This window comes from Phyllobates terribilis, unplaced genomic scaffold (genome assembly GCF_046119375.1).
Source record: "Phyllobates terribilis strain yellow unplaced genomic scaffold, ASM4611937v1 Scaffold_2__4_contigs__length_985480577, whole genome shotgun sequence".
Taxonomy (NCBI): domain Eukaryota; kingdom Metazoa; phylum Chordata; class Amphibia; order Anura; family Dendrobatidae; genus Phyllobates; species Phyllobates terribilis.
Window position 1 is genome coordinate 21,770,221 of NW_027362762.1, and position 20,455 is coordinate 21,790,675.

A 20,455-nucleotide genomic window follows, 5' to 3' on the forward strand; every position below is an offset into this window, starting at 1 on the left:
TGAGGGGTGCGCTGCCATGTGAGGGGTGCGCTGCCATGTGAGGGGGGTGCGCTGCCATGTTGGGGGGGGTGCGTTGCCATGTGAGGGGGTGTACTGCTGGTGTGAGGGGCGCGCTGCCATGTGAGGGGGTGCGCTGCCATGTGGGAGGGGTGCGCTGCCATGTGAGTGGGGTGCGCTGCCATGTGGGGGGGTGCACTGCCATGTGAGGGGTGCGCTGCCATGTGAGGGGGGTGCGCTGCCATGTGGGGGGGTGAGCTGCCATGTGTGGGGTGGTGAGCTGCCATGTGAGGGGGTGCGCTGCCATGTGGGGGTGGTGCGCTACCATGTGGGGGGGGTGTGCTGCCATGTGAGGGGGGTGCGCTGCCATCTGGGGGGGGTGCGCTGCCATATGAGGGGGGTGCGCTGCCATGTGGGGGGGGGGTGCGCTGCCATGTGAGGGGGTGCGCTGCCATGTGGGGGGGTGTACTGCTGGTGTGAGGGGTGCGCTGCCATGTGGGGGGGGTGCACTGCCATGTGAGGGGGTGCGCTGCAATGTGAGGGGGTGTACTGCTGGTGTGAGGGGTGCACTGCCATGTGAGGGGGTGCGCTGCCATGTGAGGGGGTGTACTGCTGGTGTGAGGGGTGCGCTGCCATGTGAGGGGGGTGCGCTGCCATGTGGGGGGGTGCGCTGCCATGTGAGGGGGTGCACTGCCATGTGAGGGGGTGCGCTGCCATGTGAGGGGGTGTACTGCTGGTGTGGGGGGTGCGCTGCCATGTGGGGGGGGTGCGCTGCCATATGAGGGGGGTGCGCTGCCATGTGGGGGGGGGTGCGCTGCCATGTGAGGGGGTGCGCTGCCATGTGGGGGGGTGCGCTGCCATGTGAGGGGGTGTACTGCTGGTGTGAGGCGTGCGCTGCCATGTGAGGGGGTGTACTGCTGGTGTGAGGGGTGCGCTGCCATGTGAGGGGGTGCGCTGCCATGTGAGGGGGTGTACTGCTGGTGTGAAGGGTGCGCTGCCATGTGAGGGGGGTGCGCTGCCATGTGAGGGGGGGTGCTCTGCCATGTGAGGGGTGTACTGCTGGTGTGAGGGGCGCGCTGCCATGTGAGGGGTGTACTGCTGGTGTGAGGGGGTGCGCTGCCATGTGAGGGGGTGAACTGCTGGTGTGAGGGGGGTGCGCTGCCATGTGAGGGGGGTGTACTGCTGGTGTGAGGGGTGCGCTGCCATGTGAGGGGGTGTACTGCTGGTGTGAGGGGTGCGCTGCCATGTGGGGGGGTGCGCTGCCATGTGGGGGGGGGTGCGCTGCCATATGAGGGGGGTGCGCTGCCATGTGGGGGGGGTGCGCTGCCATGTGAGGGGGTGCGCTGCCATGTGGGGGGGTGCGCTGCCATGTGAGGTGGTGTACTGCTGGTGTGAGGCGTGCGCTGCCATGTGAGGGGGTGTACTGCTGGTGTGAGGGGTGCGCTGCCATGTGAGGGGGTGCGCTGCCATGTGAGGGGGTGTACTGCTGGTGTGAGGGGTGCGCTGCCATGTGGGGGGGTGCTCTGCCATGTGAGGGGTGTACTGCTGGTGTGAGGGGCGCGCTGCCATGTGAGGGGTGTACTGCTGGTGTGAGGGGGTGCGCTGCCATGTGAGGGGGTGAACTGCTGGTGTGAGGGGGTTGCGCTGCCATGTGAGGGGGGTGTACTGCTGGTGTGAGGGGTGCGCTGCCATGTGAGGGGGTGTACTGCTGGTGTGAGGGGGTGTACTGCTGGTGTGAGGGGGTGCGCTGCCATGTGAGGGGGTGTACTGCTGGTATGAGGGGTGCGCTGCCATGTGAGGGGGTGTACTGCTGGTATGAGGGGTGCGCTGCCATGTGAGGGGGTGTACTGCTGGTGTGAGGGGTGCGCTGCCATGTGAGGGGGTGTACTGCTGGTGTGAGGGGGTGTACTGCTGGTGTGAGGGGGTGCGCTGCCATGTGAGGGGGTGTACTGCTGGTATGAGGGGTGCGCTGCCATGTGAGGGGGTGTACTGCTGGTATGAGGGGTGCGCTGCCATGTGAGGGGGTGTACTGCTGGTGTGAGGGTGTACTACTGGTGTGAGGGGCGCGCTGCCATGTGAGGGGGTGTACTGCTGGTCTGAGGGGGTGCGCTGCCATGTGAGGGGTGTACTGCTGGTGTGAGGGGCGCTCTGCCATGTGAGGGGGTGTACTGCTGGTGTGAGGGGGTGTACTGCTGGTGTGAGGGGGTGCGCTGCCATGTGAGGGGTGTACTGCTGGTGTGAGGGGCGCTCTGCCATGTGAGGGGGTGTACTGCTGGTGTGAGGGGGTGCGCTGCCATGTGAGGGGGTGTACTGCTGGTGTGAGGGGGTGCGCTGCCATGTGAGGGGGTGTACTGCTGGTGTGAGGGGTGCGCTGCCATGTGAGGGGGTGTACTGCTGGTGTGAGGGGGTGCGCTGCCATGTGAGGGGGTGTACTGCTGGTGTGAGGGGGTGCGCTGCCATGTGAGGGGGTGCGCTGCCATGTGAGGGGGTGTACTGCTGGTGTGAGGGGGTGCGCTGCCATGTGAGGGGGTGTACTGCTGGTGTGAGGGGTGCGCTGCCATGTGAGGGGGTGTACTGCTGGTGTGAGGGGCGCGCTGCCATGTGAGTGGTGCGCTGGTGTGAGGGGGTGCGCTGCCATGTGAGGGGTGTACTGCTGGTGTGAGGGGTGCGCTGCCATGTGAGGTGGTGTACTGCTGGTGTGAGGGTGCGCTGCCATGTGAGGGGTGTACTGCTGGTGTGCGGGGCGCGCTGCCATGTGAGGGGTGTACTGTTGGTGTGAGGGGGTGTACTGCTGGTGTGAGGGGTGCGCTGCCATGTGGGGGGGTACGCTGCCATGTGGGGGGGGTGCGCTGCCATATGAGGGGGGTGCGCTGCCATGTGGGGGGGGTGCGCTGCCATGTGAGGGGGTGCGCTGCCATGTGGGGGGGTGCGCTGCCATGTGAGGGGGTGTACTGCTGGTGTGAGGCGTGCGCTGCCATGTGAGGGGGTGTACTGCTGGTGTGAGGGGTGCGCTGCCATGTGAGGGGGTGCGCTGCCATGTGAGGGGGTGTACTGCTGGTGTGAGGGGTGCGCTGCCATGTGAGGGGGGTGCGCTGCCATGTGAGGGGGGGTGCGCTGCCATGTGGGGGGGGGTGCGCTGCCATGTGAGGGGGGTGCGCTGCCATGTGGGGGGGTGCGCTGCCATGTGAGGGGGGTGCGCTGCCATGTGAGGGGGTGCGCTGCCATGTGAGGGGGTGCGCTGCCATGTGGGGGGGTGCGCTGCCATGTGGGGGGGTGCGCTGCCATGTGGGGGGGATCCCAGATCTTGGATGTAGATGAGCAGTTTGAGCACCCCGATTCATTGATGACATGGAGAGGAGTTGTGGGCACTCTCTGGGACAGATGTGGCCGAGGGTTGGGGACGGGCCAGATGAGGGGCTGTCATTGCTGAAGTGGACTGCTCCAGTATGAAGAGGACGCGCTCCAGCTCCACATATCGTGGACTGACGATTACTGGAGGGGCTGGTGAGGACCCCTCGGTTATCAAAACCATCACAGCTAGCTGGAAGGACCCTAGAGACGATTCCTGAGACCTTTACGTTTAGTTTAGGGCACGGACCTCGCAGGTGGTGTTTTCTGAAATCCTTCCTGTACCACAGCAGAGAGGGAAATAAGGGGCCCCCGGAATCAGTGCAGGGTGCGGGGCCCGGATACAGTTCTGTCAGACACTCGGTGACATCTAGTGGACACTGCTGGTATTAATTGAGCGTCTTCTCTTCTGATCAGAGATTCCCCGCATGGACCTGGGGAGCAACCTGGAGCAATACTACGTCATGCATCACCCCATCACACACAACGGCTACCTCTACAAGACCTCGTCCATGACCAAGCTGGTCACCGACCGGAAGGCCAAGGAGGGTGAGTGCCCGCCGGTCCTGATCACCAGTCTGCGGTAATGGCACCTTGTATCTGCTGTGAACGTCGCTCGTTACATGGTCTCCTCACCTGTGTTCTCAGAGTTCAGCCGCCGCTGGTGCGTCCTCAATGACGGGACCCTCAGATACTACGAGAACAACCACATCTCCAACCCCAACGGCGAGATCCGAATGGATGAGATTGTGTGTGTCGCTGTCATCCCCCCGGACACCCACGGGTGAGAGGCCTCTGAGACCGCCATGATCCATGGCTTTGGGGGGCTGCGTCTTACCCTCTTGCTCCCCTCCTCGCAGGTACGACAGCACCTTCGAGATTTACACTAAGTCCGAGAGACTCTACCTGTTTGCAGCAGAGACCGCGGAGGAAGCCGGGGAATGGGTTAAGTCCATCACTAAGGTAGCCACCCATTGCTCATATGTTTTCAGGGAAGCTTCCCCTTTAAGGCTTTTTATGACGTTGCTTAAATAGTAACTACCCCCAAAAAACACCCCCACCCCATGGGTTTTTTTTAATACCTATTTTTCTTTTAGTGTTTTCTGCCTCTGAAGGCCGAGGAACTTCTAAGTTATGATTTTGACCGGATCGGGCAGCTGCAGTTTAAAGTAGGGAGGAGCCTGGAGCGGTCGAGGGTGGGCTGGTTCTCCCTCTGTAAGACCTATCTGTACACCTACATGGAGGACGGCGAGACCGTGGGGGTCACTAACCTAAAGAAACTCTCCGAGCTGTGTACGTCGGGGTAACATGGCGGCTCTCGATAGGTTGTATACTGAGTGCAGGTGACGGGCGAGGTGGTCGGTGACGGGCGAGGTGGTCAGTGACGGGCGAGGTGGTCGGGGACGGGCCAGGTGGTCGGTGACGCTTATATGCGGCGCTGAGATTGTCAGTTATACTGGACTTTTTCTGGGTGTATACGGTATATTCAGTCCCATAATGCACCAGTGAATATATGTAAACTGTATGCAGATAGACTTGCTCGTTGTAGGATGACAGGAAGAGTTGACAGAGGGTTGGTGTAGGAGAAGCAAGAGGTGGACACGGACAGTTTGTGAGTTTCCTGAGATTTTGCCACAATGTATTTGGCCCCATTGAGGCCAATATGGCGGACAGAGAGTCGCAGCCGGCAGAAGGTCTGCGCGCGGGAGGACTGTGCACGGGAGGACTGTGCGCGAAAGGTCCAGTTGTTCTGATTAGCAGCCCATGGTATCAGTTCATTACTAATGTTGGCTTCTTGGTCTTTGCAGCTACTAAAGATAAAGACCTTGTCCTGGTGGAGCGAGGGCGGTAGGTGTCAGCGGTTACAGCGTGGAGGAGGCGCCGCTCACCTCCTGCTGTCCCCCATTAATCCCCGGTCCGTTTATCCCTCTGTAGGACCACCTACATCCTGGCAGAGAGGAAGCTGGACTTCTCCGGCTGGACTGCCGCCATCCAGAAGGCGAGCAGCACCACCGGCAGCACCCTGACTGACCAGCAGCTGACGGACGCCGACGTCCCCTGCATCGTGGAGAAATGCATCCACCACATCTCCAGCTTTGGTAAATGTGACCGGTTCCCGGCGGTGGCTGGGACTTCTGTGGTCGCAGATGTGGGAGGTCTGGTCGCAGGGGCTTTATGGTCGCAGGGGCTTTATGGTCGCAGGGGCCCCGTGGTCGGAGGGGCCCCGTGGTCGGAGAGGCTTCACCATTAAGATACAGAATGTGCTAACCTAGAAGATTTCTGACCCGACTTCTTCCTGTGATCGCTCCTCAGGGGTGGGATCTGAAGGGATCTACAGGAAGAGTGGGCAGAACTCCAAGATCACGAGTCTGCTGGATGCACTGAAGAAGGACGCCCGCAGCGTGGTCCTGAAGGAGGATGAGCATGTGGACAACGTGTCGGACGCCCTCAAGAGGTTCTTCAGAGGCATCGGGGAGGGATTGTTCGCAGAGCATTGTATGCAGTGGCTGCATGTCACAGGTGAGGGTCACTAAAAGGGAAACTCCTCTATTACAGCCCGTGCCCTGCCATCATGCTGCGGGATACAGCCCACATCTTTATTATCTCTATCCCTACTGGAAAAGTGACAAACGCTGGGACTCTGCCCCCGGTGGACAAGAAGAAAACTGTTCTGAGGTGAACGGTCCCTCAATGCTCCATGTCTCGTCTCTTCCAGGTATAGAAGGTGAAAACGAGAGAATCCGCCGGTACCAGGAGCTGCTGGAGATTCTGCCGCCTGTCAACCGAGCCACACTGAAGGCCTTAATCGCCCACCTGTACTGGTGATTGTCTGGGGGGACGTGCCCTAATGTGATCAGTGATGTCACCCCGGTCTGGCCCTCGCCCCGGTCTGCCCCGGTCTGGCCCTCGCTCCGGTCTGGCCCTCGCTCCGGTCTGGCCCTCGCTCCAGTCTGCCCCGGTCTGGCCCTCGCTCCAATCTGCCCCGGTCTGGCCCTCGCCCCGGTCTGGCCCTCGCCCCGGTCTGGCCCTCGCTCCAGTCTGCCCCGGTCTGGCCCTCGCCCCGGTCTGGCCCTCACCCCGGTCTGGCCCTCACCCCGGTCTGGCCCTCGCCCCGGTCTGGCCCTCGCTCCGGTCTGGCCCTCGCCCCGGTCTGGCTCTCGCCCCGGTCTGGCCCTCGCCCCGGTCTGGCCCTCGCTCCAGTCTGCCCCGGTCTGGCCCTCGCCCCGGTCTGGCCCTCGCCCCGGTCTGGCCCTCGCTCCAGTCTGCCCCGGTCTGGCCCTCGCCCCGGTCTGGCCCTCGCCCCGGTCTGGCCCTCGCTCCAGTCTGCCCCGGTCTGGCCCTCGCCCCGGTCTGGCCCTCGCCCCGGTCTGGCCCTCGCCCCGGTCTGACCCTCGCCCCGGTCCGGCCCTCGCCCCGGTCCGGCCCTCGCCCCGGTCTGGCCCTCGCCCCGGTCCGGCCCTCGCCCCGGTCCGGCCCTCGCCCCGGTCCGGCCCTCGCCCCGGTCTGGCCCTCGCCCCGGTCTGGCCCTCGCCCCGGTCTGGCCCTCGCCCCGGTCTGGCCCTCGCCCCGGTCCGGCCCTCGCCCCGGTCTGGCTCTCGCCCCGGTCTGGCCCTCGCCCCGGTCTGGCCCTCGCCCCGGTCTGGCCCTCGCCCCAGTCTGGCCCTCGCCCCGGTCTGGCCCTCGCTGCAGTCTGCCCCGGTCTGGCCCTCGCTGCAGTCTGCCCCGGTCTGGCCCTCGCCCCGGTCTGGCCCTCGCCCCGGTCTGGCCCTCGCCCCGGTCTGGCCCTCGCCCCGGTCTGGCCCTCGCCCCGGTCTGGCCCTCGCTCCGGTCTGGCCCTCGCTCCGGTCCGGCCCTCGCTCCGGTCCGGCCCTCGCCCCGGTCCGGCCCTCGCCCCGGTCCGGCCCTCGCCCCGGTCCGGCCCTCGCCCCGGTCCGGCCCTCGCCCCGGTCCGGCCCTCGCCCCGGTCCGGCCCTCGCCCCGGTCTGGCCCTCGCCCCGGTCTGGCCCTCGCTCCGGTCTGGCTCTCGGTCCGTCTCACCTTCGTGTCCCTTTATTACAGTATCCAGCACTTCTCTGACATCAATCAAATGAATGTTCACAACTTGGCCATTGTGTTTGGCCCCACACTCTTCCAGACAGACGGACAGAACTACAAGCCGGGCCGGGTGGTGGAGGACCTAATCAACTTCTTCATGCCCATATTCAGTGTATGTACAAAGGGTTAAAGAGAATCTGTCAGTAGGTTCTTCCCTCCAGAGCCGTCTAAAGGGTCACACAGGTCATAGGAAGTCGAATACAATGACACCTTCATATCTGCGATCCAATGTCTTATTCCAGAAAAATCCACGTTTTCTTAATATGTAAATGGGCTGTTAAGATCTATGGGCCGGACATAGATCTTCCCAAGACTCCGTCTCCAGAGCTTATTATAAATGACGGGGGAGTCAATATAGCCTGAGAGTGCCTTGAGGATTAGAGGGGATATTATGTCTGGGGGGTAGAGGGGATGTTATTATATATTTTAAGAAGGAAGATAAATAAATCATGAATTATTTCCTTTTTCTCTTCTTAGGCCACGGCCCCACTATCAGTATAAGGTCACGGCCCCACTATCAGTATAAGGTCACGGCCCCACTATCAGTATAAGGTGACGGCCCCACTATCAGTATAAGGCCACGGCCCCACTATCAGTATAAGGTCACGGCTCCACTATCAGTATAAGGCCACGGCCCCACTATCAGTATAAGGCCACAGTCCCACTATCAGTATAAGGTCACGGCTCCACTATCAGTATAAGGCCACAGCCCCACTATCAGTATAAGGCCACAGCCCCACTATCAGTATAAGGCCACGGCCCCACTATCAGTATAAGGCCACGGCCCCACTATCAGTATAAGGTCACGGCCCCACTATCAGTATAAGGCCACAGCCCCAATATCAGTATAAGGTCACGGCCCCACTATCAGTATAAGGCCACGGCCCCACTATCAGTATAAGGCCACGGCCACACTATCAGCATAAGGCCACGGCCCCACTATCAGCATAAGGCCACAGCCCCACTATCAGTATAAGGCCACAGCCCCACTATCAGTATAAGGTCACGGCCCCACTATCAGTATAAGGCCACGGCCCCACTATCAGTATAAGGCCACGGCCCCACTATCAGCATAAGGCCACGGCCCCACTATCAGTATAAGGCCACAGCCCCACTATCAGTATAAGGTCACGGCACCACTATCAGTATAAGGCCACAGCCCCACTATCAGTATAAGGCCACAGCCCCACTATCAGTATAAGGCCACAGCCCCACTATCAGTATAAGGCCACAGCCCCACTATCAGTATAAGGCCACAGCCCCACTATCAGTATAAGGCCACAGCCCCACTATCAGTATAAGGCCACGGCCCCACTATCAGTATGAGGCCACGGCCCCACTATCAGTATGAGGTCACGGCCCCACTATCAGTATAAGACCACAGCCCCACTATCAGTATAAGGCCACAGCCCCACTATCAGTATAAGGCCACAGCCCCACTATCAGTATAAGGCCACAGCCCCACTATCAGTATAAGGCCACAGCCCCACTATCAGTATAAGGCCACGGCCCCACTATCAGTATAAGGCCACGGCCCCACTATCAGTATAAGGTCACGGCCCCACTATCAGTATAAGGCCACAGCCCCACTATCAGTATAAGGTCACGGCCCCACTATCAGTATAAGGTCACGGCCCCACTATCAGCATAAGGCCACAGTCCCACTATCAGTATAAGGCCACAGCCCCACTATCAGTATAAGGTCACGGCCCCACTATCAGTATAAGGTCACGGCTCCACTATCAGTATAAGGCCACGGCCCCACTATCAGTATAAGGCCACGGCCCCACTATCAGCATAAGGCCACAGCCCCACTATCAGTATTCGGTCAGTATTTTTTTCTCAGGAGTTGGAGCCAAAACCAGGTGAGGAACAATCAGAGAAAAGGTCTAATGGAAACAAGTCACCAATTCTGTATTTATCACCCACTACTGAGAAAGAATACTGACCGAATACTGATAGTGGGGCTGTGGCCTTATGCTGATAGTGGGGCCGTGGCCTTATACTGATAGTGGGGCCGTGGCCTTATACTGATAGTGGGGCCGTGGCCTTATACTGATAGTGGGGCCGTGACCTTATACTGATAGTGGGGCTGTGGCCTTATACTGATAGTGGGACTGTGGCCTTATGCTGATAGTGGGGCCGTGGCCTTATGCTGATAGTGGGGCCGTGGCCTTATACTGATAGTGGGGCCGTGACCTTATACTGATAGTGGGGCCGTGACCTTATACTGATAGTGGGGCTGTGGCCTTATACTGATAGTGGGGCCGTGACCTTATACTGATAGTGGGGCCGTGGCCTTATACTGATAGTGGGGCCGTGGCCTTATACTGATAGTGGGGCTGTGGCCTTATACTGATAGTGGGGCTGTGGCCTTATACTGATAGTGGGGCTGTGGCCTTATACTGATAGTGGGGCTGTGGCCTTATACTGATAGTGGGGCTGTGGTCTTATACTGATAGTGGGGCCGTGACCTCATACTGATAGTGGGGCCGTGGCCTCATACTGATAGTGGGGCCGTGGCCTTATACTGATAGTGGGGCTGTGGCCTTATACTGATAGTGGGGCTGTGGCCTTATACTGATAGTGGGGCTGTGGCCTTATACTGATAGTGGGGCTGTGGCCTTATACTGATAGTGGGGCTGTGGCCTTATACTGATAGTGGGGCTGTGGCCTTATACTGATAGTGGGGCTGTGGCCTTATACTGATAGTGGTGCCGTGACCTTATACTGATAGTGGGGCTGTGGCCTTATACTGATAGTGGGGCCGTGGCCTTATGCTGATAGTGGGGCCGTGGCCTTATACTGATAGTGGGGCCGTGGCCTTATACTGATAGTGGGGCCGTGGCCTTATACTGATAGTGGGGCCGTGGCCTTATGCTGATAGTGGGGCTGTGGCCTTATACTGATAGTGGGGCTGTGGTCTTATACTGATAGTGGGGCCATGACCTCATACTGATAGTGGGGCCGTGGCCTCATACTGATAGTGGGGCCGTGGCCTCATACTGATAGTGGGGCCGTGGCCTTATACTGATAGTGGGGCTGTGGCCTTATACTGATAGTGGGGCTGTGGCCTTATACTGATAGTGGGGCTGTGGCCTTATACTGATAGTGGGGCTGTGGCCTTATACTGATAGTGGGGCTGTGGCCTTATACTGATAGTGGGGCTGTGGTCTTATACTGATAGTGGGGCCGTGACCTCATACTGATAGTGGGGCCGTGACCTCATACTGATAGTGGGGCCGTGGCCTTATACTGATAGTGGGGCTGTGGCCTTATACTGATAGTGGGGCTGTGGCCTTATACTGATAGTGGGGCTGTGGCCTTATACTGATAGTGGGGCCGTGACCTTATACTGATAGTGGGGCCGTGGCCTTATACTGATAGTGGGGCCGTGGCCTTATACTGATAGTGGGGCCGTGGCCTTATACTGATAGTGGGACCGTGGCCTTATACTGATAGTGGGGCCGTGGCCTTATACTGATAGTGGGGCTGTGGCCTTATACTGATAGTGGGGCCGTGGCCTTATACTGATAGTGGGGCCGTGACCTTATACTGATAGTGGGGCCGTGACCTTATACTGATAGTGGGGCTGTGGCCTTTTTCTTTTGCTTGCATTCGTCTCCTTCTGTCATCACTTCTTGAACTTTTTGCATTTCTCCTTCTAGATGGACATTATGGAGATCCAGAAGCAGCTCGACATCACAACCACCATCATGAAATTGCGCAATGAAAATCAGCCGGGACGGCGGGTGAGACAGCGGCAGATGCTGCCCGGCGCCAATTATTATAATCCCATCACTACAGCAATGTCATCATAACTTATTTCATATTTTAGCAGGGACAACATTTTATCTGCACCGTCTTCCTGATGGAGAAGAAAGCAGAGTGTGAACACAGCGTCCAAGTAAGTATTCACCTCCCTGTCGACTGGTAACACGCGGAACGCCGACGACTGGTGACATGCGGGACGCCGCCGACTAGTAACGCACGGGACGCCGCCGACTGGTAACGCACGGGACGCCGCCGACTAGTAACGCACGGGACGCCGCCGACTGGTAACGCGCGTGACGCCGCCGTCTGGTGACACGCGGGACGCCGCCATCTGGTGACACGCGGGATGCCGCCGACTGGTAACACGCAGGACGCCGCCGACTGGTGACATGCGGGACGCCGCCGACTGGTAACGTACGAGACGCCGCCGACTGGTAACACGCGGGACGCTGCCGACTGGTGACATGCGGGACACCGCCGACTGGTAACGCGCGGGACGCCGCCGACTGGTGATGCCGCCGTCTGGTGACACGCGGGACGCCGCCGACTGGTAACACGCGGGACGCCGCCAACTGGTAACATGCGGGACGATGCCGACTGGTAACGCGCGGGATGCCGCCGACTGGTGACGCCACCGTCTGGTGACACGCGGGACGCCGCCGACTGGTAACACGCGGGACGCCGCCGACTGGTGACATGCGGGACGCCGCCGACTGGTAACGCACGGGACGCCGCCGACTAGTAACGCACGGGACGCCGCCGACTGGTGACACGCGGGACGCCGCCATCTGGTGACACGCGGGACGCCGCCGACTGGTAACACGCAGGACGCCGCCGACTGGTGACATGCGGGACGCCGCCGACTGGTAATGTACGAGACGCCGCCGACTGGTAACACGCGGGACGCTGCCGACTGGTGACATGCGGGACACCGCCGACTGGTAACGCGCGGGACGCCGCCGACTGGTGATGCCGCCGTCTGGTGACACGCGGGACGCCGCCGACTGGTAACACGCGGGACGCCGCCAACTGGTGACATGCGGGACGATGCCGACTGGTAACGCGCGGGATGCCGCCGACTGGTGACGCCACCGTCTGGTGACACGCGGGACGCCGCCGACTGGTAACACGCGGGACGCCGCCGACTGGTGACATGCGGGACGCCGCCGACTGGTAACGCACGAGACGCCGCCGACTGGTAATACGCGGGACGCTGCCGACTGGTGACATGCGGGACGCCGCCGACTGGTAACGCGTGGGACGCCGCCGACTGGTGACCCGCGGGACGCCGACGACTGGTGACATGCGGGACGCCACCGACTGGTAACGCACGGGACGCCGCCGACTGGTAACACGCGGGACGCCGCCGACTGGTAACGCGCGGGACGCCGCCGACTGGTAACACGCGGGACGCTGCCGACTGGTGACATGCGGGACGCCGCCGACTGGTAACGCGTGGGACGCCGCCGACTGGTGACCCGCGGGACGCCGACGACTGGTGACATGCGGGACGCCACCGACTGGTAACGCACGGGACGCCGCCGACTGGTAACGCGCGGGACGCCGCCGACTGGTAACGCGCGGGACTCCGCCGACTGGTAACGCGCGTGACGCCGCCGACTGGTAACGCGCGGGACGCCGCCGACTGGTGACCCGCGGGACGCCGCCGACTGGTGACCCGCGGGACGCCGCCGACATTGTGCCACGCGGGACGCCGCAGACTGGTGGTGCGGGGGACGCCGCCGACTGGTGGTGCGGGGGACGCCGCCGACTGGTGGTGCGGGGGACGCCGCTGACTGATGACCCGTGGGACGCCGCCGACTGGTATTATGGTTTGATTACTTTACCCTGACTCTGATTCTCCAGATTGCAGTCACTATGACGGCGCAGGAATTGACCGAAACGCTGCTGGAACGCCGAAACATCCGAGTAAAGGATGGAGATTACTGGATCTGCTCGGAAGTGGATGACTCAGGAGAATTAGGTTTGTTGCAGTGAACAGATCGAGCACTAGATGTCAGCACAAAACTATATACTGCAGATAAGCAAAGAACCTCACTTTACAGCTTGCTGCAAAAACATAATAGTATGGAGCCACGCAAAGATCTGTTATCTATACTGTTTCCATCCACAGAGCGCCCCCTGCATTTCTCAGAGAAAGTGCTTCCCATCTTCCACTCTCAGGTCTCCAACAGCACCCACGTGATTGTGAAGAAAGACCCCCACATGGACGCCATGCTGTTCTATCTCAGTGAGTAGTCGCCGACCAGATCCTGCTCGTCTGCCTCTGACAGGGTTAATCATTGTGACGACTAAACGCTCGTCCTTCCTTCAGAAAACCGGGTGGGAGATTCCAAGAACGGGATGATGAAGTTTCGTGAGGAAAGGAGTTTACTAGGATTCGTTCCTAACTTTCATGATCGATACTTTATGTTAAACAACAGCGTCCTGCGAATGTACCGCGAAGTGCGGGTGAGTATAACGGGGCGCCGCTAACCCCCCGTATGCTGTAACTGTGAGACCCCCGTTATCAGCATCACGTACCTGTTATATACTGCGCAACCGGGCATCGAGAATAAAAGGCTTATAATACTGCTCCCTATGTACAAGAATATAACTACTATAATACTGCCCCCTATGTACAAGAATATAACTACTATAATACTGCCCCCTATGTACAAGAATATAACTACTATAATACTGCCCCCTATGTACAGGAATATAACTACTATAATACTGCCCCCTATGTACAAGAATATAACTACTATAATACTGCCCCCTATGTACAAGAATATACCTACTATAATACTGCCCCCTATGTACAAGAATATAACTACTATAATACTGCTCCTATGTACAAGAATATAACTACTATAATACTGCCCCCTATGTACAAGAATATAACTACTATAATACTGCTCCTATGTACAAGAATATAACTACTATAATACTGCCCCCTATGTACAAGAATATAACTACTATAATACTGCTCCTATGTACAAGAATATAACTACTATAATACTGCTCCTATGCACAAGAATATAACTACTATAATACTGCCCCTATGTACAAGAATATAACTACTATAATACTGCGCCCTATGTACAAGAATATAACTACTATAATACTGCCCCTATGTACAAGAATATAACTGCTATAATACTGCTCCTATGTACAAGAATATATCTACTATAATACTGCCCCTATGTACAAGAATATAACTACTATAATACTGTCCCCTATGTACAAGAATATAACTACTATAATACTGCTCCTATGCACAAGAATATAACTACTATAATACTGCCCCTATGTACAAGAATATAACTACTATAATACTGCGCCCTATGTACAAGAGTATAACTACTATAATACTGCCCCTATGTACAAGAATATAACTGCTATAATACTGCTCCTATGTACAAGAATATATCTACTATAATACTGCCCCTATGTACAAGAATATAACTACTATAATACTGTCCCCTATGTACAAGAATATAACTACTATAATACTGCCCCCTATGTACAAGAATATAACTACTATAATACTGCCCCTATGCACAAGAATATAACTGCTATAATACTGCTCCTATGTACAAGAATATAACTACTATAATACTGCTCCTATGTACAAGAATATAACTACTATAATACTGCCCCCTATGTACAAGAATATAACTACTATAATACCGCTCCTACATGTAAGAATATAACTACTATAATACTGCTCCTATGTACAAGAATATAACTGCTATAATACTGCCCCCTATGTACAAGAATATAACTACTATAATACTGCCCCTATGCACAAGAATATAACTGCTATAATACTGCTCCTATGTACAAGAATATAACTACTATAATACTGCTCCTATGTACAAGAATATAACTACTATAATACTGCCCCCTATGTACAAGAATATAACTACTATAATACCGCTCCTACATGTAAGAATATAACTACTATAATACTGCTCCTATGTACAAGAATATAACTGCTATAATACTGCCCCCTATGTACAAGAATATAAATACTATAATACTGCCCACTATGTACAAGAATATAACTACTATAATACTGCCCCTTATGTACAAGAATATAACTACTATAATACTGTCCCCTATGTACAAGGATATAACTACTATAATACTGCCCCCTATGTACAAGAATATAACTACTATAATACTGCCCCCTATGTACAAGAATATAACTACTATAATACTGCTCCTATGTACAAGAATATAACTACTATAATGCTGCTCCTATGTACAAGAATATAACTACTATAATACTGCCCCCTATGTACAAGAATATAACTACTATAATACTGCCCCCTATGTACAAGAATATAACTACTATAATACTGCCCCCTATGTACAAGAATATAACTACTATAATACTGCCCCCTATGTACAAGAATATAACTACTATAATACTGCCCCCTATGTACAGGAATATAACTACTATAATACTGCCCCCTATGTACAAGAATATAACTACTATAATACTGCCCCCTATGTACAAGAATATACCTACTATAATACTGCCCCCTATGTACAAGAATATAACTACTATAATACTGCTCCTATGTACAAGAATATAACTACTATAATACTGCCCCCTATGTACAAGAATATAACTACTATAATACTGCTCCTATGTACAAGAATATAACTACTATAATACTGCCCCCTATGTACAAGAATATAACTACTATAATACTGCTCCTATGTACAAGAATATAACTACTATAATACTGCTCCTATGCACAAGAATATAACTACTATAATACTGCCCCTATGTACAAGAATATAACTACTATAATACTGCGCCCTATGTACAAGAATATAACTACTATAATACTGCCCCTATGTACAAGAATATAACTGCTATAATACTGCTCCTATGTACAAGAATATATCTACTATAATACTGCCCCTATGTACAAGAATATAACTACTATAATACTGTCCCCTATGTACAAGAATATAACTACTATAATACTGCTCCTATGCACAAGAATATAACTACTATAATACTGCCCCTATGTACAAGAATATAACTACTATAATACTGCGCCCTATGTACAAGAGTATAACTACTATAATACTGCCCCTATGTACAAGAATATAACTGCTATAATACTGCTCCTATGTACAAGAATATATCTACTATAATACTGCCCCTATGTACAAGAATATAACTACTATAATACTGTCCCCTATGTACAAGAATATAACTACTATAATACTGCCCCCTATGTACAAGAATATAACTACTATAATACTGCCCCTATGCACAAGAATATAACTGCTATAATACTGCTCCTATGTACAAGAATATAACTACTATAATACTGCTCCTATGTACAAGAATATAACTACTATAATACTGCCCCCTATGTACAAGAATATAACTACTATAATACCGCTCCTACATGTAAGAATATAACTACTATAATACTGCTCCTATGTACAAGAATATAACTGCTATAATACTGCCCCCTATGTACAAGAATATAACTACTATAATACTGCCCCTATGCACAAGAATATAACTGCTATAATACTGCTCCTATGTACAAGAATATAACTACTATAATACTGCTCCTATGTACAAGAATATAACTACTATAATACTGCCCCCTATGTACAAGAATATAACTACTATAATACCGCTCCTACATGTAAGAATATTACTACTATAATACTGCTCCTATGTACAAGAATATAACTGCTATAATACTGCCCCCTATGTACAAGAATATAAATACTATAATACTGCCCACTATGTACAAGAATATAACTACTATAATACTGCCCCTTATGTACAAGAATATAACTACTATAATACTGTCCCCTATGTACAAGGATATAACTACTATAATACTGCCCCCTATGTACAAGAATATAACTACTATAATACTGCCCCCTATGTACAAGAATATAACTACTATAATACTGCTCCTATGTACAAGAATATAACTACTATAATGCTGCTCCTATGTACAAGAATATAACTACTATAATACTGCCCCCTATGTACAAGAATATAACTACTATAATACTGCCCCCTATGTACAAGAATATAACTACTATAATACTGCTCCTATGTACAAGAATATAACTACTATAATACTGCTCCTATGTACAAGAATATAACTACTATAATACTGCTCCTATGTACAAGAATATAACTACTATAATACTGCCCCTATGTACAAGAATATAACTACTATAATGCTGCTCCTATGTACAAGAATATAACTACTATAATGCTGCTCCTATGTACAAGAATATAACTACTATAATGCTGCTCCTATGTACAAGAATATAACTACTATAATACTGCTCCTATGTACAAGAATATAACTACTATAATACTGCTCCTATGTACAAGAATACAACTACTATAATACTGCCCCCTATGTACAAGAATACAACTACTATAATACTGCCCCCTATGTACAAGAATATAACTACTATAATGCTGCTCCTATGTACAAGAATATAACTACTATAATACTGCTCCTATGTACAAAAATATAACTACTATAATACTGCTCCTATGTACAAGAATATAACTACTATAATACTGCCCCTATGTGCAAGAATATAACTACTATAATGCTGCTCCTATGTACAAGAATATAACTACTATAATACTGCTCCTATGTACAAGAATATAACTACTATAATACTGCCCCTATGTACAAGAATATAACTACTATAATACTGCCCCCTATGTACAAGAATATAACTACTATAATACTGCACCTATGTACAAGAATATAACTACTATAATACTGCTCCTATGTACAAGAATATAACTACTATAATACTACTCTCTATGTACAAGAATATAACTACTATAATACTGCTCCCTATGTACAAGAATATAACTACTATAATACTGCCCCCTATGTACAAGAATATAACTACTATAATACTGCTCCTATGTACAAGAATATAACTACTATAATACTGCTCCTATGTACAAGAATATAACTACTATAATACTGCTCCTATGTACAAGAATATAACTACTATAATACTGCTCCTATGTACAACAATATAACTACTATAATACTGCCCCCTATGTACAAGAATATAACTACTATAATACTGCCCCCTATATACAAGAATATAACTACTATAATACTGCCCCTATGTACAAGAATATAACTACTATAATACTGCCCCTATGTACAAGAATGTAACTACTATAATACTGCCCCCTATATACAAGAATATAACTACTATAATACTGCCCCTATGTACAAGAATATAACTACTATAATACTGCCCCCTATGTACAAGAATATAACTACTATAATACTGCCCCTATGTACAAGAATATAACTACTATAATACTGCCCCTATGTACAAGAATATAACTACTATAATACTACTCTCTATGTACAAGAATATAACTACTATAATACTGCTCCCTATGTACAAGAATATAACGACTATAATACTGCCCCCTATATACAAGAATATAACTACTATAATACTGCTCCCTATGTACAAGAATATAACGACTATAATACTGCCCCCTATATACAAGAATATAACTACTATAATACTGCTCCCTATGTACAAGAATATAACGACTATAATACTGCCCCCTATATACAAGAATATAACTACTATAATACTGCTCCTATGTACAAAAATATAACTACTATAATACTACTCTCTATATACAAGAATATAACTACTATAATACTGCTCCCTATGTACAAGAATATAACTACTATAATACTGCTCCTATGTACAAGAATATAACTACTATAATACTGCCACCTATGTACTAGAATATAACTAATATAATACTGCTCCTATGTACAAGAATATAACTACTATAATACTGCCCCTATATACAAGAATATAACTACTATAATACTGCCCCTATGTACAAGAATATAACTACTATAATACTGCCCCCTATGTACAAGAATATAACTACTATAATACTGCCCCTATGTACAAGAATATAACTACTATAATACTGCCCCCTATGTACAAGAATATAACTACTATAATACTGCCCCTATGTACAAGAATATAACTACTATAATACTGCTCCTATGTACAAGAATATAACTACTATAATACTGCTCCTATGTACAAGAATATAACTACTATAATACTGCCCCCTATGTACAAGAATACAACTACTATAATACTGCCCCCTATGTACAAGAATATAACTACTATAATGCTGATCCTATGTACAAGAATATAACTACTATAATGCTGCTCCTATGTACAAGAATATAACTACTATAATACTGCTCCTATGTACAAGAATATAACTACTATAATACTGCCCCTATGTACAAGAATATAACTACTATAATACTGCCCCCTATGTACAAGAATATAACTACTATAATACTGCCCCTATGTACAAGAATATAACTACTATAATACTACTCCCTATGTACAAGAATATAACTACTATAATACTGCTCCCTATGTACAAGAATATAACGACTATAATACTGCCCCCTATATACAAGAATATAACTACTATAATACTGCTCCTATGTACAAGAATATAACTACTATAATACTACTCTCTATATACAAGAATATAACTACTATAATACTGCTCCCTATGTACAAGAATATAACTACTATAATACTGCTCCTATGTACAAGAATATAACTACTATAATACTGCCACCTATGTACAAGAATATAACTACTATAATACTGCCCCTATGTACAAGAATATAACTACTATAATAATGCCCCATGTACAAGAATATAACTACTATAATACTGCTCCTATGTACAAGAATATAACTACTATAATACTACTCTCTATATACAAGAATATAACTACTATAATACTGCCCCCTATGTACTAGAATATAACTACTATAATACTGCTCCTATGTACAAAAATATAACTACTATAATACTGCTCCCTATGTACAAGAATATAACTACTATAATACTGCTCCTATGTACAAGAATATAACTACTATAATACTGCCCCCTATGTACAAGAATACAACTACTATAATACTGCCCCCTATGTACAAGAATATACTGCCCCCTATGTACAAGAATATAACTACTATAATACTGCTCCTATGTACAAGAATATAACTACTATAATACTGCTCCTATGTACAAGAATATAACTACTATAATACTGCTCCTATGTACAAGAATATAACTACTATAATACTGCTCCTATGTACAACAATATAACTACTAT

The 20,455-nt window shown here is 51.0% G+C and overlaps 1 protein-coding gene across 5 annotated transcripts in view; it reads left to right on the forward strand.

Annotated features, from left to right (window-relative positions):
- The window catches only part of ARAP1 (ArfGAP with RhoGAP domain, ankyrin repeat and PH domain 1), a 534,432-nt gene that overhangs the window by 452,489 nt on the left and 61,488 nt on the right, over nucleotides 1–20,455 (forward strand). For all 5 annotated transcript variants that reach the window (XM_073661183.1, XM_073661187.1, XM_073661186.1 and 2 more), the window contains exons 15-28: nucleotides 3,763–3,894; nucleotides 3,994–4,129; nucleotides 4,206–4,308; nucleotides 4,443–4,638; nucleotides 5,154–5,193; nucleotides 5,281–5,444; nucleotides 5,659–5,865; nucleotides 6,062–6,167; nucleotides 7,405–7,552; nucleotides 11,109–11,192; nucleotides 11,279–11,347; nucleotides 13,081–13,198; nucleotides 13,349–13,465; nucleotides 13,550–13,686. In XM_073661183.1, the coding sequence (XP_073517284.1) occupies nucleotides 3,763–3,894; nucleotides 3,994–4,129; nucleotides 4,206–4,308; nucleotides 4,443–4,638; nucleotides 5,154–5,193; nucleotides 5,281–5,444; nucleotides 5,659–5,865; nucleotides 6,062–6,167; nucleotides 7,405–7,552; nucleotides 11,109–11,192; nucleotides 11,279–11,347; nucleotides 13,081–13,198; nucleotides 13,349–13,465; nucleotides 13,550–13,686 (1,757 nt within the window). The remainder of the gene's footprint in view (nucleotides 1–3,762; nucleotides 3,895–3,993; nucleotides 4,130–4,205; nucleotides 4,309–4,442; nucleotides 4,639–5,153; nucleotides 5,194–5,280; nucleotides 5,445–5,658; nucleotides 5,866–6,061; nucleotides 6,168–7,404; nucleotides 7,553–11,108; nucleotides 11,193–11,278; nucleotides 11,348–13,080; nucleotides 13,199–13,348; nucleotides 13,466–13,549; nucleotides 13,687–20,455) is intronic.